Consider the following 24,212-nt stretch of genomic DNA (forward strand, 5'->3'; position numbering starts at 1 on the left):
CCCTGCTCTGTGAACGCGGGCCCGGGTGGGGCCGGGGAGGAAAAGGCTTAGGCAGAGCTGCAGAGGGCAGAGTGGCAGGAGGGCAGAGCCAGGCTCTAGCTGTGTTACCTGGGACAACCTTCTTCCCCCTCCGGGACTCAGTTTCCCACGCGTACAATAGTGAGAGTGGGGGTGGCTCAGCTCAGCTCTCTAAGAACAAATGTCCCATGTCAACCGAGGGCTGGAGTCTGCCACTGGAGACCTCTTCTGACCTGAGGAGGTGAGGATGGAAGAAGAGACCCAGCGGAGGACTGGAGGAGACCCGGCAGACCCTGGTGGGGAAGGAGGGAGGGAGGATGGAAATGAAACACAGCAGGTCATTGAAGATACCTTGTTGACTGACTGAATGAGCAAGCCACAGGGGCAGCCCAGGAAGCAGGCCGGGTGGGAGGGCCAGTCTACACTGGAATGTGGGTGTTGGGGTGAGGGTCAGATGACCTGTGTCCCTTCTATCATACGACTCACAAGAGCTGGTTCTGCCTCGGCTCTGCCATTGCTGTGTGAGCTTGGGAAGCTCTTTTTTTTCCCCTGGGCCTCAGTTTACTCATCTGTATAACAGGGCAAGTCATCCTTTCCTGGTACCCCAGGGGCTTTGAGATGCTAAAAGGAATGTGTCTGGAAATCTGAAGAAGTGTGCTGGGTAACTTTGGGCAAATTGCTTTCCCTCTCTGTGCCCATTCACCCCTGGGCCTTGGTTTTTCCTTCTGAAAAGTGATGGATCATCTTGGAGGATCTTTCCATCTCTTCCCAGTCACCTCTTCTCAGAAGTGCTCTCTGATTCTCTCAAGCCTTAGTTAGGTGTCCCTCTAAATGCCCTCTCAGCCCCCTGCCCTCCCAGCGGGCACCTGCCTGCCCAACGAAGGTCTCTCCCACTAGCCTGGGTGCCCCCGAGGTCAGAGACTGTGTCTTACTCCCTGCTGTGTCCCTGGCACCCAGTACAGAGTCCAGCACATAGTAAGTGCTCAATGTGCTTGTTCGATGAATGAATGTTGATTGAATCAGCCATGTAGATTACCAGAGCCTCCTTTACAGATGGAGAAACTGAGGCCCTGGGCAAGGACTCCCCCTCCCAGGTGTCATGGCAAGGGGGAGCCACCACCCGAGACGGGCATCAGGCAAGTGGGGCCAGGCCACTCTTTAATAAAAGTGACTCAGCGGCTGGCCGCTGGCGTGGGCTGTGGAATTTCTAAACATCCCTTCACATCCTGAGCGAACGGGCGACGGGAGGGAGCAAGCAGAGGGAAAAGAAGAAGAAAAACAAGAAACTTAAGGGAAAAGAAAGAGAGAAGGGAAAAAAACCTGAAATTGAAAACAGACGCACGCGTCCACCCTCCCTGCCCCCCGCCCCCCTTCTCCCAGCCGGGCCAATCAGAGGCCACCCTGCAGCCTTTCCCCCAAGTGGGGGGGCAGGGAAGCTCACAGTGGTGTGAGCGCCAGGGCTGCCAGCAGCCCCAAGTCCCTGTCTGCCCGAGCTGGGACCCAGGATCGCTGTGTGAGCATCTTGGAGCCAGAGAGCAGATCGACAGCAGCAAAGAGGAGAGGAGAGGAGAGAGCAGCCCCTCAGCCCAGCCGCCCAGCAGCAGCCTCTGCCCTGCTCGACACAGACACAGACGGCCAGACCCAGGCAGCCCCTCTGGCGGCCCTGCTCCTCCCGAGGATGCTTTGGGAGTGAGGCGAAGCTGGGCTGCTCCTCAGCCCTGCAGCACCCCCTTCCCTCCGTCCCTTCCTCGAGTCTCGAGTCTCGGGGAGCCTGCAGCGGTCCTGCCTGCCCGTCTACCCAGCTGTTGCCCATTTCAAGTCCCGCAAAGTCTTTCTGATAACGGGAAGAGGGCAGTAAGGAGGACTTCCTGGAGGGGGTGACAGAAGCTATCGGCAGCAAGGTAAGTGCTGGGAGACCTGGGAACCCCAGCCCGTGCCCTGTCCCCTTGCCCCACCCCACACCTCTTCGTGTAGGTAAAAGAAAAAAGGAAAATATTTTTAATAAAACCAGATGGGAGAAGGCTGGGAGGCTGCGGGGGATGTCGAGGCTGGAGGACAGCTCTCTCCTTTCCCTGCTCTGGGGTGGCGACCTCTGCCTCCTCACCCCTGCTGCTCCCTGCCCTCAGCAAACATCCCCCAAGGTTTCTGGGTGCCGAGTGGGGGCTCTGAAGCACAGCAGTCTGTGAGGGTGGGGAGCTGGGAGGGACAGGAGAGGGGAATTGGGAGAAGGCAAGCGGGGTACACGGGAAGGGGACCTGTTAGGTCACTGGGCACCTCAGGACCACAGCCCCTGTCCCTTGGCCCAAGCCTTGCTTCTAAGAATCGTTTGGTTTTAGGCCAGGCAGCCGCTAGGCAACCTTTGGGGATTTAAATGGATTTGCAAATTTTCCAGATTCCTAAGATGTCCTTCCAAGCCCCCAGCAGCTAAGAAAGTTCTAGGGAGAGGAGGGTTGTGGCAACCCCATGTAGCGGTCATGCCGCTGGAGCCATGGGTTTGGGGCCCTGCTGCCCGATTTGGGGGCTCCTCTGTGAAGAGGGGTTTGGCCTCTGGGCCATTCCCTTTGGTCGCAGGCAGCTGCTTGGCCCTCCTCGTCATTTCCCTCCTTCTGGCCTCTACCCCTTCTCCATGCCATCCTGAAACATAAATCTGCTCATGCCGCTTCCCCGCCCAGATCCCGCTGGGGCTCCCAGGGCCTGTAGACATCCCCGAGCCCTAACAGCGGCTGCCGCTCACTGGCACCGCAGCCAGGCCTGTGCTGAGTGCTTGATGAGAACGAGCTGGCGTGATGCTCAGCCGCAACCCCAGGAGCGACTACTTTTACCTCCGCTTTCTCATGAGGAAACTGAGGCTCACGGCAGCCACATAACCGTGGCCACACAGCTAGTAAGCCGCAGAGCTCAGAGGGGTTGTAAGCTTTCCCTGCCCGTTCCTCCCAACTCGAGCCCTTTGTTCCTGCCACTCGGATCCCAGAATTCCCAGAAGGAATGTGCACCATCCTGCCTGTGGGATCTGCCCTCCCTCTGCCCCTGCCTGGAATGCCCTTCCTCATCACTTTTCTTTCAAGGATCCTCGTCCCCGCCTCTTCCAGGCAGCCTTCCCAGGGGCTCGCAGTCTTCCAGGTGCTTGCCATGCACTTCCTGCTGGAACCTTGCTGCTTGGCCCTCTCCTGCTTGCGTTCTGTTTGCACGTCAGAAATTGCTCTGTCCCCGGTGCCCAGCCCTGGGGCGGGCAGTGAGGCCAAGAAAGTATGCTGGTGAGAGGGAGGAGGGACTCACTGGGCCCAGAACTGAGGCCTCCTACCTTCCTTCAGGTGCCCTTCCAGAACATCACGTGGCTCCTCCAGACTTCATTTTTCTGTTGTAAGCAGGGAGAAGTGTCTCTGTTTGCCTCTGTGACTCCCAGAGTACACAGAGGCCTCTAGTGAGATGTTCTGAAGTCGTGCGGTCCCGCCCTGTCTCCAAGCAGGAGGCCCTGAATCCACAGCGCTCGGGACATACATACCGTCATGGTGGTCCCCACCACTGAACACCCACCCCATGCAAGCACGGTGCCTGGTACCTCACATGCCTCGTCATCCCCACGGCAGGTCTTTGAAACCGGTGTTATTACGTAGGTGTGGTTACCCCCATTTTGCAGATGAAGAAACCAAGCTTTGGAGAGGCTAAGTGGCTTTCCCAGGGTCACACAGTTAGTAGAGTTGGTATTTAGACCGAAGTCTGCCTGAATCCAAAGACTTAACTCCCGTGCACCCCAGGGAGCAGCTGGTCAGAGGGGACAGCCTCCATCCTCCCGCAGAGCCCGCTCCTGGCTTCAGCACCTTCCCCAGCAGAAAGTGCAGCCTCGGGGCTGACTGCTCCAAGGTCCGCCGGGGCCCTGGCTTGGTCCCGAGAGAGGAAGGAGACCATCCAGCCAGCACCCCCTCGCAGACAGTAGTTGTCAGGCAGCCCTCCCTCCTCTGTGGGAAGAAGAGCTGGGACTTGTAATTGCCCCCAGATGTGGAGCGGGCAGCGCAAAGCACCGTGAATTCAGAGTCAGGAGACCTGGTGCTTGCCCTGGCTCAGTTCAAATCCACTGTGTGACCAACCTCGGACCCCCATGTCCTTTCTCTGGGCTGCTTCCACACCTGGGGGGCCGTGGGCACTGTGGACAAATGGCACCAGGCTTGGGCATCAGATGACAGTGGATTAATCCTGATTCTACTCTGGCTGATTGTGTGACCCTGGGCCAGCGCCTTGCCTTTCTGGGCCCCAGTCTCCTCCTCTGTGATCAGCAGGGCAGTATGTGGGCTTCAAGGGGCGACAGCATAGGCAAGGTGCTTAGCTCGGCTCCTGCACTTCACAGATGGACCAAGGCCACTGGCTGAGAGAGGGCCACTGCTGCACAGGACCACTTGGCTATGAAATTGGTCTGCAGCCTACAAAGGGCTATGCCCGTGGAAGGGACCTGGACACCAAGTATGTTCTAAAGGCCTGTGTCCATCCTCCAGGCACAAGCCACAGTCTGACTCTGAGACCAGCTGCCTCCCAGGCTAGAGGAGGATGCTCCGGGTGTTTTGCTTGGGACAGGCCGCGGAGATGTGGCGGGAGGGAGAAAAGTGTCTCTAGTCAATGGGCTAGTGGGTCCCTGGAATGGGACTCTTTTCACAGTCCTCCCTTGCAACCCAGGGAGAGAGGAGAGAAGGAAAGGGGTGTTGGGGGCCTCCCCAGGGTCAGAGCTCACAGCACCTCAGCTAGGAGGCAGCATGTGCAGGATGACATGGCAGGAGCCAGCCCTTCCGAGCAGTTTCTATGTGCACTCAATTGTGTTTACATCTGTTCCTCCAAGTTCGCTGCTGTGTTCCTCAGTGCTTAACACAGGCCTGGCATTCAGTAAGCGCTTCATAAATATTTGCTGGACTAATTTAATCATCACGGCAACCACGAGGAGTAGATAGAGACTCTCCCCATTTTACAGATGAGGAAATGCCCAGAGAGGTTAAGTCCGTTGCCCAAAGTCCCACAGCTAGGAAGTGGTGGAGCCGGGACTCGCTCCCGCGTGTTTCTGACTCCAGAGTCCCGTGACGAGCAGCTGGATGGGGCCCAGGACACCCTGGGGTTCCAGAGTAAACTCTGAGAAAGAGCCTCAGCTATGGGGCTGCGTTCCAGAGGCGGTCATCAGACCCTCGAACCCCGTGTGACTGTGGGCAAGTCAGGCCCTCTCGCGGCCTCAGTTTTCCCATCAGTCAAACAAGGAGGTTGACCCAGATGATCGCCGAGCTTTCTTCCAGCCCTAAAACAATTTCAGGATTCCAAGCCACGCCAGCCCAGATTGGCAGCCGCACAAGCCTTGCTGTGTACTCAGGGATCATGCATATTTAACTTCACAATGAAAGGGTTTTTTTCTTACCCTTTCTCTACACATTACAGAAAGAGGGCAGGATCGATGACCACTAATGGGAAACTTTAACCTGCAATAAGGAGGAGGAACTTTCTAGCAATCAGAGCAGCCCCTTAATGCGTTTGCTTTCTCAGGGCTCCACATGCCCATTTTCCTGGAACAGTGACCAAGGAAGGTCGGGAGGTGGCCTGTTAGGGGCTGTATGCGGATACTGTGACCTTTTAGGTCCTTTCCAATGCTGAGTTTTTGAGCCCCTTGTGCTCTGATTTCAAGAGGAAGCGAGGCTTTCTTTGGCCCAGACGAATGATGGGGTCCAGCGGTGAGGGGAGGAGTGGACACAGACGCCCACCTCTGGTGGGAGTGGGTGTGGAATTCACACACTTGCTGCTTCCGGTGTAGAAGCCCACCTTGCATCCCTCCCAAGCCTTCAGGTCCAGGACCTCAGGAAAAAGAGCTTCCCGAACCCCTGAGTCCTGGCCCTGGAGCCCCCTCCCAGATGCTTCCTGGAGCACCCCGCCCCCAGCCTGGCGCAGGGGGTTGGAAATCAAAGCATATTGCTTTAACTGCATTAATATCCTCTCCTCTCACTTCAGATCAGGGCGATTTGATGTCTCAGGTGCCTGAAACCTTTCATCTGCTAGAGGTGCCAGCTTCTCCGCCCTGTGATGGAGAGGGCTGTCCCTTGGGAAGGTTAGAGGGCCAGAAAGTTCCTGAATGTTAGAGATGAAAAGGACTTTTTGCGTCACTTGGTTGGACTTGCTTATTGTATAGGTGGGAAACTGAGGTCCAGAGAGGGGAAGGGATGCACCTGAGGTCGTAAAGACCATCGGTGATGGCACTGAGTCCGGAACCTGGGCTGTCCTCTGTTCCACCATGGATGCTACATCTTTTCCATCTCTCTAAAGGCCTGGGGAGGTCCAGCTCCACCTCTGTGGTCCAAAGCTCAGCCTCCAGTCTCCCTGGGGTGAGGCCATCCTGACAAGGGATGGGACCCTCCTGGGTAGTTTTCTGGACCACGGAGCTCTTGGTCACATCACTTCTCCATTCTGGCCACAGTTTTCTCTTCTGTAAAGTGGGGAGAGGCCTAGGGAGAAGCTTGGTGACCCCAGAGGTCCAACTGGCTCTGCCCTTAGCCCCTGAGAGTCCCTACCAGGCTTCTTGTGGCTGTTTTACCACATCCTTGTTGCTGCTCTGGTTACTGGGAAATAAAACCCAAGGGGCAGTGACCCCACCAGCTTCTCCATTCCTGAGGCTGAGCCTAAGTGAGTGTGGGGCAGGGTGGTTCCAGGTAGCCCTGGAGGGGCAGGGCTCAGCTTTATAAACACGCCACAGAAGCCCTGGCCCCTCCCAATCCAGAGCATTGAAGGGGAAGACTGAGGTTTGACCCAGTGGACTGTGGGCTACTCCCATCTCACCTGTCCCTGTGTCCTTATCAGCTCCCAACCTGTGGCCTGTTTGCTGAATAGATAGTGAAATAGTGAATGGACAAATAAATGCTGGCAGGGATGGATAAATGGACTGGTGGACAGATGGATGGATGGACGAATGGATGGACAGATGGAGACAGACACGTGGCCTCCCCTCTAGTCTCAGGACAGGGATGACTTCTTGAGCATTCAACCTCATGAGGGCCCCATGCTTAGAAGGGCCTGTGCTTGGTCGAATGCTCTGCAGTCACCATCTTGAAATTCTTAATAATTTTTTAACAAGGAGCCCTGTGTTTTCATTTTGTACTTGCCTGGCAAATTATGTAGCGGGTCCTACCAGTGAGTTCGGGCTAGGTTTGGGATGGCTTTCATCCCCAAAACTGGCCTCACTGCTTCCAATGTCCCCATCCTAATCCACGGCCCCCCATAAAATGCCAACCTGCTCGTGTCACCCTCCTGTGCGGAGGCCCCACACGCCACAGTGCTTGGAGTTACAGCAGCTAGTCACCCACCATCACTGTCAATGCCCTGAAAAGTTGGCCTCCTGGTGCCTCCAGGGCAAAACCCAAATCCTTGCCCAACACCCCAAGCCTTTCCCAAAGTGACCTCTGCTTCCTTCTCTGCCTATCCCCTAGCTCTTTGCTGAAAAGCTCCAATTTCTAGCCAAACAGATCTATCTCTCCCTGCCATATCTCCCAGATGCTTTGCCATCTCCCAAGGAGCCCCGCGGAACACCCTTCCCTGGCATCCTCCACCAAAGAACCCAACTAACTCTGGAGGCCTAGCGCAAGGCCACCTCCCTCAGGAAGCCCTCCCCACTGGGATAACCATAACATTACTATGTACCGAGCTCCTGTGATGTGCCAAGTTGCTTTGCATTGTTGGCAGTGGAAAAGGAGGTCTCTCATGCCATTTTCCATGAAATTGAGACTCAGAGAAGTTAAACTCAGAGAAGTCACACAGTTATGAGGTAGTAAAACTGAACTTGGACCCAGGAGTGAGTGGCTTCAAGCTGGAGCTGCTGCTCCTGGCCTGGCAAGGCTCCCGTGCCATTTCCCTTCCCTGGGTGGCATCGGGCACAGCCTACTGGCTTCAGAGTCCCGTATGTCTGTTCTGCCCCCACCAGCCCATCCGCATCACCTCCCTGGAAGGAAAGGGTCACCACCGCCTGCCCGTCCCACTGGGCAGGGGGCAGCTGAAGCCCCAGTCCTGAGGGCCAGAAGAGCTGGCCTTACACAGCCAGTTGATTTCTCATGCTGTGTAAGCATCTATTGAGCACCTACTTTAGGCCTAATCCCATATTAGGAACTGGGAGAAATCCCAAAATTTGTTAGGTGGGCATCCTGATTTGTGGGCAATTAAATTAGGGGACTAAGACAGAGATACAGGAAAGAACTAGTTGACAGACAGGGGACTGGGAGTCATTAGACTTGAGTCTGGTCCTGGGTTGGCCACCAAATCCCTGAGTACTCCAGGATGAGGCCCTCCTTGTACTAGAAAAGGCTGCTGCTGCTGACAGTCTCAATAATAATAGCAGCTACCCCTTCCCGAGGAGCTTTCTGGGGTGAGGCTTTCCCGCACCATCTCATTTATCACAGGCGTCCCTCTGCTGACAGCCGAGTCTAGCAGAGTCTTGGCTGTGTGCTCGAGGCTGAGTGAGTGAGTGACTTATTCTCCCATGAGTGAATGAATAATAATAACGTGTCCACTAACTCTGCAGAGGGCTGCGTGCCGGGCCCTGACCTAAGCATTTTGCTGATATTAACTCCTTCGTTAGCCGTGGCAGCTCAGTGACCAGCGAGCCCCAAGCTACAGATGAGGGAACTGAGGCACAGAGAGCCTAAGTGAACGACCAGAGACAGGGCTGGGAGAACAGCTGCTGAGAACGCCAGAGGGTCAGTGGAACATGGGAGTTTCCTCCCCTCCTGCTCCGCTGCCCAGGAGGGCTCTGAGGGGAATCTCAATGTTCCCTAATTGGCACCAATTAATGGCGGGTTTACTCGTTAGCTAGCTACCCCTGTGGGATTCGCAGGCTCCGGGCTGGTGGGGGCGGCTGTGTGCTGGTGGGTCAGCACAAACGGGCCCCGCGGCCTGCCTGTCCCCTGCCCACTTGGCTCTGAGAACCCATTCTGTTTGCGGCCCCCACCCCGACACAGGGCCGATCCAGGCTGGCAGCAGCCTGGGGAACAGAAGGTTTGCTTGTCTGCGCCTGCCACACCCCCTCCCCAGCCCAGCCTGGGACCCCTCTCAGGGGCTCCTTTGGCTGCCAGGGCCTGGTGCTCTCTGTTACCATGGCACCGGCCGGAGATGAGGCTCTGTGGGTGGGGACAGGGAGGGAAGCCGAGGGATGTCGGAGGCCTGCAACTCTGCAGCTGCGGAGGCCCTGGCCCTCTGTGAACAGTGACAGGGGCTCCAGCAGGGGCAGGCAGAGACCCTGAGCACAGCAGGCCTGTGGCAGAGCTGGCCACACACCTAGTCTGACCGCCTAGATGCCCATCTCAGAGGCCCTGGGGATGGGCCTCAAGGCGGCCCAGGGACCCTGCTCCACCTCTGCGCTGACCCTCAGCCTCTGCAGTGATGTTGCAGAAAGCTCCTGAGTTCCATCTCTAGCTTGACTCTCAAATTACTGGGGGACCTGGGGCAGACCCCTGCACACACCGCCCCTCAATGAGGGCAGGGGCAGGATCCGACCCCTGAGGACGCTCTCATCCCTGGAAGCGTGGATTCTGTATGGACCCAGTAGGGTGAGCCCCACGTGGGAGCGTTACTCTGTGGACAGAGCTGTTTCTGGGCAGGAGACAGGCAGTCTGGTGTGGCGGTCAAGGATACAGGCTTTGGAGCCAGACCGGCCTGAGTTTGCGTTCCAGCTCCTTTGCTTATTGCTTATCGTGTGACCTTGGGCAAGTTAGCAAACCTCCCTGAGACTCAGTTTCCTCGTCTGTGAAGTGGGGATAATGAGTACCCCCTTCACAGAGCTGTTGTGAGGATGAGACGAAATTCCCAGATCATCTCATTTAGCCGAGTGCTTGGCTCCAAATTAGTAGGAGCTTTTGTTTGTTTTCAGACTGGGGGGGCGTCAGAACAACGAACGAGAAGAAAGATGTGCTGGGTCGGGGATGGGGAGGCTGGTGGGCAGAAGCAGGAGCAGCAGGTGGAGGACATGATGAGGGAGATCGTGCTCACGTAATTAAAGTCTCTAGTAGCCCCACGTCTGAGGATTCTGAGCTGGCCAAGAATGGAATGGGCCACAGTGAGGGGGTGAGACCCTGTCATGGGAGGCGTGCAATTGCAGAGAAGTTCGGGGGGTGCGAATAGAGAGTATGTACGGCCCCTTCCACTCCTAAGATTGTACTGCTCTGTGAAAAACGGCGTGACTGTCTCCCCGACAAACTGTCCGCTTCAGCTTCGCGCAGCTCAAAAGAGAGCACGAAAGAAGAAAGAAGTCGGGAAAAGAGGGTGAGAGAGTGAGGCTGGCGGCTCATTCCGTGCCAGGTACTGGGCTGTGCTCTTCGCGGGGCTTCTGTCGTTGCCTCCTGCAACAGAGCAACGGTTACATGGGCGTTGGGCCTGTGTGCTCTGGCGCCATTCTGCCCAGACGGAGCATGGAGCTACCGCTGGCAAGCTCTGTGACCTCGGGTAAACAGCGTGACCTCTCTGCGCCGCGGTTTCCTCATCTGTGAAATGAGGAAGCAGCACTGATGTCGTGGGATTGTTCGGAGGACCCGGTGAGAGCGTTCACATAAAGAGCTTAACCCAGGTGGTGGGGGGTGACAAGTACAGCTGACTCTTGAACGACCTGGGGGTTAGGAGCGCTGGCCAAGCACAGAGTCAAAAATCTGTGTATAACCTTTGACTTCCCAAAACTTAACTACGACTAGCCTACTGTCGACTGGAAGCCTTACTGATAACGTAAAGTTGATTAACACATATTTTGTATGTCGTATGTGTTATATTCTGTCTTCTTACAATAAAGCAAGCTAGAGAAAAGAAATGTTAAGAAAATCATAAGGAATAGAAAATATATTTACTACTCATCAAGTGGAAGTGGATTATCGTAAAGGTCTTCATCTTCGTTGTCTTCATGTTGAGCAGGTGGAGGAGGAGGAGGAGGAGGGCTGGTCTTGCCGCCTCAGGGGTGGCGGAGGAGGAAGAGGGAGAGGAGGCGGAAGGGAGGCAGGAGCAGCAGGCTCACTTATTGAAAAAATCTGCATGTAAGTGAACTCGTGCAGTCCAAACCCGTGTTGTTCAAGGGTCCACTGTACTAAATCAAAGGTAGCTATTATTATTCTTGCTGTTTTCAAGGCCAGCTAAGTCCCTGTTCCTTTTGAAAGGTCTGTCGGAGGCCCAGATGGGGTCGGGGGACTCTGGGCCAGGAATCCCCTGGGCCTATGGGGTGGCCCTGGGGGCTGAGTTGGGGAGGCCAGCGAGGCGCCTCTGGAGGCAGGAAGTGCGAGTCGTGGCGGCAGGCAGGGGCATGCAGCCGGCCTCCCCCCACTGACCTCCTTCCCAGGCTGGTTCCTAGCCTTCATGGGGACCCAGGCCCCTCCCTTGGGGCCCCAGCAGCCGCAAGGCACACAGTGAGTGCTTTCCCACGCACTGTTCCAAGTGGCCGGCGGTGTGGCCCCCTCACCCCAGGCGCACACACTCTGCCGGGTGAGGGGGTGTGCTGCGGGGGTGGGGGCTCGGGCTGGGTGATCAGTCCGTTCTTTATCAGCCTGGCTCCGTTCCAGACAGATGTTTCATTTTATTTCAGACTTCCAGAAAATAGGTCATTTCTTTCCATTGTGTCCCTAGGGAGGCCCCCTGGGGGGAGGAGCACAGAGTGAGTGACGATTGTGGGGCCCTGACTTGGGCCCTGGGAGCTGGGAGGGCAGCAGCCTTCCTCCCTCGGTCCTGAGGGAGCTGTCCCAGGGCCAGGGCGGGAAGATTCTTAAAGGCCAGGCTACGAAGCCAGCCTTGGCCTGACGGCCACGGGGAGCCGCAGAGGGGCCGGGGGAGGCCCAAAGTTAGATGGGTGTTTCAGAAAGGTCCCCCTGATTGGGACTTGAGAACAGGTGAGAGGGGACAGATGGGGAGTGAGGAGCCAGGAGAGGGGCTGCAGTGGGGCAGCCAGAGGCAACCGAGCTGGTGCCAGGTGGGCAGGGGTGAGGGGGACTAGGATGGCCTTCCATGGAAGCGGCACTGTCTTCCATCCACTCGGACTTCCACAACAACTAGAGCCCGTGCGCGCCCCCAACTTAGCTGATTTCTCCTGCTTTGTTTGGGGAGACTTTGTGTACCTGGAAAATGTGAGGGCCCTGGACCCAGAAGCATCATGGCCTAGAGGGTGGGGCCTGGTGATCAAGCTCCATCACTATGGGGTCCTGAGGCTTGTGGGGAGAGTCCTTGTGTAGGGATGGAGTCTGAGCCCTTTCTAACAGAGAGAAGTGGGTATAGGATTGAGGGGGGCAGGTGGGAACCTCTGCCCCTTCCCAGGTTTCTTCTCCCTACCTATAACTGTCTCCCCACCCTCCAGACCCTGCCTTCCTCCCTGGCTCCCACATCTCAGCCTGCCTGGGGAAGGCTGCATGGGCCAGAGACTCTCTGCTAGGTCCAGGCTGCTCTGCCGCGGTCACTTTCCTACTCTCCAGCTGCTGGCGGGAGGACTCCATCCCTGGCTCCAGATGCTTCTTGCCCCTACACCCTCCCCGGCCTGGAACTGGCTGCCTTCTCTGAGCTGAGTCATGACATCCCGGCTGGGGCCCCTCCCCAGTGCCCCCGCCCCCACCCCAGTGTCCTAACTCAGCACAGCAGCCTCCCAGAGCCTTCCTGAATGTTCCCAGGACAGCCCTGCCCACCCTGTTGTACAGATGGGGAAACTGAGGCCCAGGGACAGGATGGGACCATACGATAGTCCCCCTTATCCACAGTTTCATTTTCCACAGTTTCAGTTACCCACAGGCAGCCGTGGTCCAAAAATATTGAATGGAAAATTCCAGAAGTAAACAATGTGTAAGTTTTAAATTTCATGCTGTTCTGAGTAGCGTGATGACATCTCAGGCTGTCCCATTCTGTCCTGCCCAGAAGTGAATCATCCCTTTGTCCGGCGTGTCCATGCTGTGTACACTACCCTCCTGTTGGTCATCAACATCGTATCCCAACACGACATCACGACACCTATGTCACTCCCTCCCTTCCTCTCCTCACGGGCACTGTGTCGTCTCACCAGCATAAGGAGGAGGATGAGTACCGTACAGTGAGATACTTCGAGAGAGAACACATTCGTGTAACTTTTGTTACAGTCTATTGGTATAATTGTTCTATTTTATTACTAGTTATAGTTGTTCGTCTCTTACTGTGCCTAATTTATAAATTAAACTTTATCATGGGTATGTATGTATAGGAAAAAATGTATGTAGATATGGGGTTCATTCTTATCCCAGGTATCTGCTGGGGCTTTTGGGATGTGTCCCCTGAGGATAAGGGGGGACGAGAACTGAATGACACAGCCGGGGCTACAACCCAGGCCTCCTCTCTCCCCCTGGAGGTCTGTCCTGGGCCGTGAAGTTCCCCTGGTGTGGAGGAGAGAGGACCAGACGGGATCAGGAGCCTAGAGTCTGTGTCTCACTCCCCCAGCAACTCAGCAAGTCACCTCCTCTGGTCCCAGTGACAGATCGCTGCCTGGCTGGGACAGTGCAGGGCAAGTGACCTGATACAAAGGTCAATGTGTGGCAGGGCAGGGGTGTGCTGTGGAGATGGCGAGGACAGCAGCTGCTGTCTGAACCCTGGGCCTTGAGCCACCAGCCTCACGTCTGAGCAGGCGCGGAGGCCTGGGGCTGCCCAGCCAGGTGAGCTTCAGCACCGTCAGCCACCTGCGCCCATCCTGCCTAGGCCAAAACACTTTCCTTCTCTAAGCTTCCGTTTCCCCACCTGCACAATGGGGCACAGGAAGGCGGCTCCCGATAGATGATCCCCGAGGGCCGTGGAGCTCTGACATTCCAAGACTCTGCCCCCGTGACCCCATGGCCAGGCCTCCTCCTCCCTCAGGCATCTTGTACATTCAGAGCATCCCTGGCCTGGGCCTGCCTGCCCCAGCGCCCCCTTCTCCCGCAGCAGGACTTCCGCCTGTCCCTGTCTCCAGGCTGTCTACCCAGCCTGTTCCCGCCTGCAGCCCAGGACCCTCCACATCCTAGGCCAGCTCTGCGGCATGGCGGCTCTCACCCCTGCCCTCTGGCCTCACTCTAGTCTCAGAAAGCAGCAGAGTCCCCTCAGCACACACATTCCTGGCCCCTCAGGCTTCCGAGCCAGAAACAGGGTGGGGCTCGCCTGTGATACCTCCCTCTCTAGCCCCTCGACGTTCAATCACCAAGTCCTGTCGATTCTCAGCTAAGCAAATATCAAATCTGTCTGTTTCGATCAGTCCCCACTGCCCTCTGCCAGACCCAACCAAACACGCACGTCGAGCAGAGAAGCAGTGGAACGGAGTGGCGTAGAGCACAGAGTCACATCACCTCACTTCAGTCTCTGCCCTACCCCTGCCAGCTCTGTGTTCCTCAGTTTCCCCACCTATGAAATGGGAATGATCATCGTATCTGCTTCATAGAGCTGACTGAGTTGAGTGAGTCAGTACACGTCAGTGCTCAGAACAGTCCCTGGTGTGGTAAATGGCGTGGTAAATGCACAGCACACGTCGGCTTTCTGGCTTGTCTGTGCATGCATAGGGATGCATGTTCAGGTGAGTTTGGGGTTCTTTGTGCACATACTCAGTGCATGTTGTATGTACCAGGTACACATGTGATCTGTTGACACGGGTGATCTCTGGTAGGCACGTGAGAGAGCACCCGGGCAGCAATTTGTGCTGTGTGCACATGTGCTGGGCACAGTGGGAGCTGCGTGCATGTGTGTTTTGTGCGGGCATGCACATGTTTAGTGTCTACGTGAGGGCTGGGCATGCACACAGCCTGTTGCACTTGTGTGAGTTTCAGAGGAGCGTGTGAATTCGCGCGTAGGCAGACATCTGTGCTGTGTGCATGTGCTCACCGTGTGCAGGCTCCCCCGGCCCCCCTGCAGCGAGGCAGGGCCCCCTCCCTGGCCTGCCTATGTCGTGGGAGCTTCGGGACCCTGAGGGAGGGAAGCTGCTGCTGGCGGATGTGGCCGAGATGGACTGGATTTATTTAGATTAAGGCGGTGGGAAAGGAGTAGAGAATTGTATGTGCTGGGAGGAGGGAAGGCTGGGGCTCTGAGAATGACTCTCTAAGAATGCTTGCTCCCCTAGACTTGGGGCCCCCACTCTGCTCCCCTGGACTTAGGGTCCTCACTCTGTTCCCTTAAGGGGTCCCTCTGATTCTTTGTGAGGAGCTGGGCATGACCCCATCTTTGGGCCTCTGACCCTTCAACCCGGCCAGAGCAAGGAGGAATCGGAGGTCTTCCTGGTACACGGCACTGTCTTCATGGGTAAAGGGGGGATACTTAGGGGTGCCCTCCCTCTCTTTGCTGCAGCGGCCTCCCTGGGCAGGAGAGTGTGGCGGGCAGGCAGGGGGAACGATGCCTGACTGTGACACCCAGGTTGTCCCAGGTGGCTTCTCCCTGGAGCACAGCTCTCCCCCTGAGAAGGGAAGTTGTCACAGGCGACCCACCACCCCCAGGTCACCTGCCTAGGCCTTCCTGGGGTTGGCTGGAAACAAAGCAGCCTCTGGGAAGCACAAAGAGGTCCAGAAGGCATTGGGTGGACAACTGAGCATGTCAGTGAGCATCCAAGATGGCCCGGGGGGTCATGTCTGGGTCCCCCGAGCTCCACCGTGGTCCTCCCTGGTCCTCCATCTTTGGTTTATGGTTGTCCGTTCCACCCTTTCCCTGCCACCTCGTGGGTTTCATATCACCAGTTAATTTGGCTGAAAGTCACCTGGAAGACTATTGTCTTACTCCTAATTGTATAGATGGGGAAACTGAGGCCCACAGAGGGAAACAACTTGTCAAAGCCCACACAGCAAGTCTGTGACTGAGCGGTCAGGGAAATTCCATCCATGGGATGAGATGGGTGATGGATTCTCATGGGACTCTGGCCTCAGGAATGCAGCCCCATTCTTCTTACCAGCCCCCACCTCCTCCAAACACCCCAGTGAAAATAATAGTGACTAGAACCTTCTCTTTGGCTAGTCAAAAAGGCAGAGCTTTAGACCAGGGACAGCCCTTTGAGATGACCCATCCAACCTGTCCATGTATGGTTGGGGAAACAGAGTCCCAGAAAGGGCTAGAGACTCGCTCAGTTTTATAATGAATCCAAAGATGCTTGTGAAGGGAGCTGAAATATTTCATGGAGAGCGAAGCCCGTCCAAGATCCCTGGGATGCCTGCACCCTCCCTAAGTCACCTATGCTGTCCCCGAGCTTCTTTGTCCAGCCTATCTTCTCCCCATAGCCTGAATCTGCCTTTTTGCTGTGTGACTGGGGCACAATTCTGTCCCTCTCTGGGCCTCTGCTGCCCATTCAGAAAGGGTCCCCCCTAGCTCAGAGTCTCAGACTCTAAGCCTCCCCCAGCCCAGGCCGAGCAGGAGAGGGCCAAAGGGGAGAGGATTGAGTGCGGCATGGGAGCAGGGTCGGGGGCTGCGTGCCATGAGGGCCAGCCCACACTGGCCCAGCCTTCCAGAGCCAGGCCAGCCCTGTTGCAGTGACCTCCCATCTCCTGGCCAGCCGGCCAAATTCCTCCTTTAGAATAATAAACAGTGTGGCCAGCCCAGGAGGCTGGGAGGGGAGGGGCCGGGAGCTGAAGCGACCCCCTCCCCCAGCCTGGGCTGCTAATGATTTTCTTTGGCTGAGATCTCGGGCAGGAAGTGGGGAGCCAGAGGGGCACCCACAGAGGGGCACATGGGCCTCTGTGGGGGCTGCTGGCTCTGCCTTGGTGCTGCTCCCTCCTGCCCGAGGAGGCCGCTGTCCAGCTGGAGGGGCTGGGGCAGGAGGGAGAGGAGTGGGGATGCCATGGAGGGGCGTCAGAAGGGCTGGGCATTGGGTCTGGAGCCATTCGGAGGGGAGAGGAAGAAATGAGGGACCCTCAGGCAGGTGATCTGGAGGGAGGGGAGAGGAGCAGATTTGCTTAGGTCGCTTCTCGAGGTGCTGGCCAGAGCTGGCATTGGGGCCCACAGGCCAGCAGCCTTGCCTCTGCCCCGCCCCTGCCCGCGAATGCAGCCCCGTCAGTGGTACGCTCGTCATTGTCCACTTCCAGAGCCCGCCACGGAGGTAACGGTGGCACAGGAGGTAGCATCCTGGGGCACAAACCTGGCTCCCCTGCCCTGAATTGGAAACCGAATCGGGGTGAGATACGGAGTTGGGGACAAGCTGGGCGTGGCCTTAGCAGCCGGGCCAGGCTGGCCGCCCCACAGCACTGGGAGGCTCCTCGTTGCCTTGTCGCGTGGTCGATTCCCACAGTTCTTGCTCTGCAACCCCCGTCCACCTCTGGCTCCCTTCGTGCCCGTGCTGCAGGCAGACCCTGGGCAGACCTGGCTCTTGGTGGTCGTTTGGGATCTGAGGTGTGGCCACCAAGGCAGGGATAGAGCAAAGACCCGCTCAGTTCAGTCTGTCTCTCTGTCCCAGCTTCTGTCTCTGTGCCTCTGGCGCTGTCTTTGCACACATCCCTCTCTCCGTCTCTCTGTGTCTCTGTCTCTCTCGGCTTCCATCGTTCCAGATCTCTTCGTCTTCCTCTCGGACAAGCTCTGCTGTGGAATCCTGGGCAAACTTCTTTGCCTCTCAGAGCCTCAGTTTCCCCATCTGGATCCCGGGGGAGGGGGTGGGAAGCTTGGCTTCCGTGGTCTCCAAGGACCTTCCGGGCCTCTCCCGGGCCCAGCTCTGGCCCCTCTCCCCTGGGCCTCCTTGCACTGCTCTGGGCTGAGGAAAGGGGGCCAGGCCCACCCCCCACATTCCACAGCCCTGACTCCCCCCCTTCCCACAGCTCGCAGCCGCCTCCATTTCCTGTTGTGCTTGTGGAGCTGTGGGAGTTCTCTGGCTCTCCCCCTCCTTCTCCCCCAGGCCTTTCATCACACTTTCCCAAATATTTGTCCTGGCAGATAAGAGCCTGGTATTGGAACTGTCATCTGGAGGACAGGCTGTCAGAGCTGGCAGGCCCCTGGACACCGTCCAGCCCAACTTCCCCACCCCCACTGTACGCACAGGGAAACTAAGGCCCAGAGAGAGGCGGGGGACTCAGCCGAGGCCACATAAGAGTTAGAGGCAGAGCCAAAGCAGGAGCCAGGCACCCTGAGGCTGAGCCCAGTATGGAGGGAAGAGGGCCTGTGGTCATGAGTGCCCTCTCAGCCTTGGGACACAGTGGCCTTTGACTTCAGCCCCACGGACACGGAGGCTGGTGGCCCAGGCTGGGGCTTACTCTGCGGGACCCAAGTGCAAAGATGGGCAGTGGCACTGCCTCCACCCACTCTGGGCCCTAACCTCTGTTTAACTCTGCAGGACACCATGCGGCTTCTGGGTGCGATGCCAGCTCTGGTCCTCAAAGGTAGGTAGACTGGGGCAGGGGCCTGGGGAGCTGCTAAGCAGAACCCTGAAGCTGACAGGGGCAGTGCGTGCTAGCACCAGGGCATGAGAGTGCGGGAGCAGTGCTGTGCTTTTGGGCCTCCATTTCCTGTATTGCCATCGGCCTCTGTGGAGGCCTCCTTCGACTGCCCATGGTCAGCTGCGAAAGCATCAGTTCTGCTTGTCTAGAACCATCAGCTCAAGTCCTTTTTTGGCCCTCTAGACCTTACCCCAACCTCTACCACCTGCCCCTGTCTCTCCTCAGTCTGGCTGATCTGTGGCCCCCGCCTGGATCCCTCATTGGCCGGGAGCTCCCACCTTTTCAGCATACCCCTCCCCTCACTCCTGCCTGTTATGTATCTCCAGCACCCCAGGGGCTGGGCAGCTGACCAAGCGATCAATGACCAGCCAAGGGCCTGCCTGGCAGACTGGTATCAGATGGACTGGCTGACTCGCTGCCCACCTGTCTGGGCCTCTCCTGGTTTTCATCACCAGGGAGCACAGGGGCATGGCTTACAGACTCCTGCCCCGGGGGATGCCGTGGGGGGAGGACCAATCACTTATCACACACCCCCAACCCCAGTCCCCACCAGCCCACAGGGGCCTCAGCATCTTCCCTGCCTTGGTCTGTCCCCACTCTGAGCTACCTGGGCCCCTCCCTCCCACCCCCCTCTTAAGGAGGGCCACCTCTGGGCTTTGGGTGGAACCTGGGCAGCTGGGAGCCGCTGCAGGGAAGAGGCTCAGAAAGTGACCTGGGAAGTAATGCAGGAACTGCAGGCTGGGGAATTGCTTCCCGAGGATTTCCTGACCCCTCCTGTGCCTACTGCCTGAACACAGCACTGCTGAAGGACTCAGAGGCTGGGGGTCTAAAGGGACTGAGACAGGAGGTCAGGAGGAGCCCCTGGGGCCCTGGCACTGGGTCAGCAGGCCTCAGAGCCATGGGTAAAGGATTCTAGTCTATGCTGGACAAGAGAAGTGCGTTCTGGAAGGACTCGGGGTCTGTGCATACATGGCCTCCCCCCAGGGTCAGCTGTGGGAGAGTGCTGTGGCCCCTGTGCCGTGACCTCTGATGCCTCCCCTCCCAAAGGCCAGGTGCTGGTGCTGCCCCTGCTGTTACTGCTGGAACCACAGGTGTCTCAGGGCCTGGTCATCACACCGCCGGGACCAGAGCTTGTCCTCAATGTATCCAGCACCTTTGTTCTGACCTGCTCGGGTTCGGCTCCAGTAGTGTGGGAGCGGCTGTCCCAGGAGCCCCCACAGGAAACAACCATGACCCAGGACGGCACCTTCTCCAGCATGCTGACACTGACGAACGTCACTGGGCTAGACACGGGAGAATACTTTTGCTCCTACAATGACTCCCGTGGGCTGAACCCTGCTGAGCGGAAACGGCTCTACATCTTTGTGCCAGGTAAGGACCCCCGGCCTGTGTGCCCCTTCCCTGTCGCTCTTCTCAACGGAGGGCATCAGAGGAGCTCAGTGATGTTGTGAAATGCAGCCGTCTTGGAAACGCAGACAAATCACGGAATCCATCCTGGCTTAGTCCGGGCATGTGTTCACTCCCACTCCCTGGCCTAGATATCTGTCTGCTCCCTGCCAGCCCACCCATGCCCGCCTCCCAACAGCGCTATATTCTCAGCTGGTTCCAATCTGCTCCCTCTTGGCCCGCACCCCCCATCGTCCCCATTCTCCAAGCTCCAGGTATCAGCTGTGCTTCAACTTGCGGTTTGTCTTCTCTCTCACCCTGGCACTGTCCACATCAAATGTTAGAGCTAGAGGGGACCTCTGGGAGCATTCTTGTTCTGTAATGGGGAGACCGAGGGCCAGAGAGGGCTTGAAGTCTCATGGCCATTCACAGCATAGCCAGACACCAGTTCCCCTGACCCTCATTCATGGCTCCACCCCGGCAGATCCCACCATGGGCTTCCTCCCTAATGACGCCGAGGAACTATTCATCTTTCTCACGGAAATAACTGAGATCACAATTCCATGCCGAGTGACAGACCCACAGCTGGTGGTGACATTGCACGAGAAGAAAGTGGATGTCCCGCTGCCTGTCCCCTATGACCACCAACGTGGCTTCTTTGGCACCTTTGAGGACAGGAGCTACATCTGCAAAACCACCATCGGGGACAGGGAGGTGGATTCCGATGCCTATTATGTCTACAGACTGCAGGGTGAGCCCCCTTTCCGGCCTGATGCTCAGCAGAGGCCAGTATAACCCTTCGCAGAGTCTACAAACGCAACTCTGTTTTTCACTGGGTTCTCACTACAGCCTTGGAAAGGCGGTAGTGTTTTCCCCGTTTCACAGACGAGGAATCCCAGGCTCAGAGAGAGCGTGGAGTTCACCCACTGTTGCAGAATGCATTAGTGGCGGAGCTGGGCTGTACAACGTGCTGGGCAAAGGCATAGGCTTTGGAGCCAGCTGGGCTTAATTCCCAGCTTTGCCATCTCCCATGTGAGTGACTTTCCACAAAGCACATAATCTCTCCGAGCCTGCTTCCTCCTCTGTAAAGTGAGGATGGTAATGACTGCCTACCACATAGGATCATTGCGAAGACTAAATAAAACAAAAGATGGAAGGTGCAGGTACCTGGCCCATAGTATGTGCTCAATAAATTTCTCCTGTACTTAGATCCCCAGAGAGTACTTTGATTTCCAGACTATTATTTCTTCTAGAATATCAGCTCTGTGAGGACAGAGATCTTGTCTATTTTGTCCACTGCTGTAGCCCCAGTGCCTAGAATAGTACTTGGCATATAATTGGTATTCAACAAATATTTGTCAAATGAATGAATCTTCTATACCAATCATCCTTCCCTCTCTGGACCCCTACTCCATCACCACGCTATAGTGCTGGTGGCTGGTGGTGACTTCCCGAGCCCTAAGCCAGTCTCTCTCCCCAGTGTCGTTCATCAATGTCTCAGTGAACGCAGTGCAGACTGTGGTCCGCCAGGGCGAGAACATCACCCTCATGTGCATCGTGATCGGGAACGAGGTGGTCAACTTTGAGTGGACGTACCCCCGCAAGGAGGTAAGGCTGGGCCAGGGGTTGGAGGAGGGGCCAGGCAGGGACGGATATCTTGGCTTGCACACTGATTTCTCATGGACCCCTCCTGATCTGGGGGGCCTGCCCCACCTGTCCCTGCAGAGTGGGCGGCTGGTGGAGCCAGTGACCGACTTCCTCTGGGATATGCCCTACCACATCGTCTCCATCCTGCACATCCCCAACGCCGAGCTAGGCGACTCAGGCACCTACATCTGCAATGTGTCGGAGAGCGTGAACGACCATCAAGATGAAAAGGCCATCAATGTCACTGTGGTTGGTGCGTGCCTTGGGCTCAGCCCCAACCCCCAGCCTGAGCTGGACCCAGAGCCTGTCACAGGCCAGGGGTACAGTCAGCCACACTCCAGTAGAGCCCTAGCTTTTGTGCCAACCAAAGCCCCAATTTTGGGATAAACCCGAACTAAAGTTCAGCGTCAGCCCAGAATCCAACCCTATTTCAACCTAGACTTTCCGCCTAGCCATAACCTCAACCCCAACCTGACTTCTTATCCCAACGGCCATCACAGGCCCAGGCAGCCTGGTCCCAACCTCAGCATTAGTCCCAGGCCCCAAGTTACTTCAGCCACAATAGCGAGCCAGAGCAGAGAACTACAACTCCAGTCCCAGCCTCAAAGCCAGCCTCAACATCAACATCAGCCTCAAATTCGGCCCCTTCTCCAAGCCCACCCAGTCCCGGTCCCAACTTCAACCCCAGCTCCGGTAACTCCCTCACCAGTTGGGTGCCTAAAGCCTAAAGCCCTGACCCCGCCAAGACTGGGCTCCTTTGGCCTTTAGTGATGCCCCGCCTCCAGGAGCTGCACCCCCAGGAAGGCGCTGCCCCATTGGTGGCCAGACATAGCCCCGCCCCCGGGGTCCCTCCCCTGACGGCCACCTCTTGCAGAGAGCGGCTTCGTGCGGCTGCTGGAAGACGTGGGTGCTCTGCAATTCGCTGAGCTACACCGAAGCCGGACACTGCAGGTGGTGTTCGAGGCCTACCCTCAGCCCATGGTCCTGTGGTTGAAGGACAACCGCACCCTGGGGGACTCCAGCACCGGCGAGATTGCCCTGTCCACGCGCAATGTGTCTGAGATCCGGTGAGCAGCCGCCCGGCCACTCGATTCTTGAAGCTATTTATTGTTCTTTGAGGCCTTTAGCCACCCGACAAACCTAGGCCCACCTTTCCTGACACCTACCACGTGCCAGGCGCTGGGGATGGTGCAGCCACCAGAGCAGACTGTTCCATCCCGCCTAGAGTTTCTGGTCTAGTGGAGGAGGCAGACACTGGTCAGATGATGGCCCAGATGTGTAGTTATCCTTGTGATGGGTGGGGCCGCAGGCAGCAGCCAAGAAGAAAAAGGCCATATGACTGGGGAAGAGGGTGCCAGGCAGGCCACTCACTGCTGGAGACAGATGCGTTGGGATAAAGCAGTGTCAGGCCTTTCTGAAGTGAAGGGAAATGGACTTCCCCTGAACCCCTCCCCTTAATTCCTCCCAACCCTCCCTCTTGGCTCAGCGGAACCGCCTGTGGGTGGGGATTTAGGAGACTGGGTTTGAGTTCTGGCTCTGCTACTGATACCTATGTGACCCTGGCAAGCCCTTCCCCTCCCTGTCTGTACCAGGAAGGGGTGGGGGGCTCTAAGAGTTCTTCCAGCGCTGACAGCTGCCTGTCCTACTCCAAGGTACGTGTCAGAGCTGACCCTGGTGCGGGTGAAGGTGGCAGAGGCTGGCCACTACACCATGCGGGCCTTCAATGAGGATGCCGAGGTCCAGCTCTCCTTCCAGCTGCAGATCAATGGTGAGGCTCACCCCCCTCTCCCCTCCCTTCCCCTCCCCTCCCTGCCGCCATTCCCTCTCGCTTCCCGTACTGTCCACTCACCCACAGGAGGAGCTGGAGATGCAGCCTGGAACTCGGCAGACTGGGTTCTAGGCTGCTGACCCACTGCTGTGTGAACCTGGCATGTCACCTCTCTAGGCCTCAGTTTCCCCAGCTATACAAGAAGGCCATTGGGCCAGACTGGTGTTTCCAAAACCTCAGGCATTCATGTACCAACACCGTGATTTTTCCTTCTCACATACCACTTATACTGTGCCATTAATTCAATAGATATTCATTGAGCGACTACAACATGCCAGTCCGTTCAAGGTTCTTGAGGCCTTCCCTGCCTTTGCGCAGTTTGCATCCTAGTGGCGAAAGGCAAACATTGAACAGTAGAGGGGAAAATGCCAGCAAATTGCATAGGTTGGAAGGTAGCAAACACCGTGGGAGGGAAGAGAAGGCAGAGGAGGGAAGACTGAGAGTGCTGGGCGCAGGCGGTTGGTGAGTGTTGCACTTTTACGCACAGCGATCAGGGTTGGCCTCATCGGGCTTGGCCTCACCGAGAAAGTAATATTTTCATGAAGACCTGAAGGCGAGGTCATTAGCTAAGTGGACATTTGGGGAAGGGGTACCCCAGGCAGGGCAAAGGCCAGAGCAATGGCAGGAGGGCCTGTGTGGCCAGAACAGGGGGAAGGGGAGAGTGGTGGCAGATGAGGTCAGAGGAGAGACAGGGCAGTGGGGGCTGCAGGGAGGGCAGATCGTATAGGTCCTTGTGGTCCTGCTACGGACTTTGGCTTTTACTGTTTCTGAAATGAACAGCCATCACAGGGTTTTGAGCAGAGGAGCGACACGACAGTGACTTAATGTTTTGTCAATTGACTTTCTAAAAATAAATTTATTTTGAAAGGCAAAATTTAACCTCTCAATTGTACATGGAAAATCAGCGTCACATGTCATAAATATAAAGCAACCACTAAAATAAACTCGGAGAAAACAAAGTAATGCTATTAAATTCTAGCTCGGTGAGCTCGGCT

At 56.8% G+C, this 24,212-nt stretch overlaps 1 protein-coding gene across 3 annotated transcripts in view; it reads left to right on the top strand.

Moving 5' to 3' along the window:
* The first annotated feature begins 1,486 nt into the window (after window positions 1-1,486).
* PDGFRB (platelet-derived growth factor receptor, beta polypeptide) overlaps window positions 1,487-24,212 on the top strand; it is a 39,026-nt gene continuing 16,300 nt past the window's right edge. The window contains exons 1-8 of one of the 3 annotated variants that reach the window (XM_012658315.1): window positions 1,487-1,919; window positions 18,254-18,299; window positions 19,404-19,727; window positions 20,227-20,493; window positions 21,223-21,350; window positions 21,468-21,642; window positions 22,264-22,456; window positions 23,042-23,157. In XM_012658315.1, coding sequence (XP_012513769.1) covers window positions 18,260-18,299; window positions 19,404-19,727; window positions 20,227-20,493; window positions 21,223-21,350; window positions 21,468-21,642; window positions 22,264-22,456; window positions 23,042-23,157 — 1,243 coding nt within the window. In that variant the 5' untranslated portion in view covers window positions 1,487-1,919; window positions 18,254-18,259. Of the gene's footprint in view, window positions 1,920-17,012; window positions 17,108-17,903; window positions 17,952-18,253; window positions 18,300-19,403; window positions 19,728-20,226; window positions 20,494-21,222; window positions 21,351-21,467; window positions 21,643-22,263; window positions 22,457-23,041; window positions 23,158-24,212 lie in introns of those variants that run through there. The other 2 variants (XM_012658314.1, XM_012658316.1) reach the window with 2 other exon arrangements.

This window comes from Propithecus coquereli, unplaced genomic scaffold, assembly GCF_000956105.1.
Source record: "Propithecus coquereli isolate 6110/MARCELLA unplaced genomic scaffold, Pcoq_1.0 Scaffold58, whole genome shotgun sequence".
NCBI classification, from domain to species: Eukaryota; Metazoa; Chordata; class Mammalia; order Primates; family Indriidae; genus Propithecus; species Propithecus coquereli.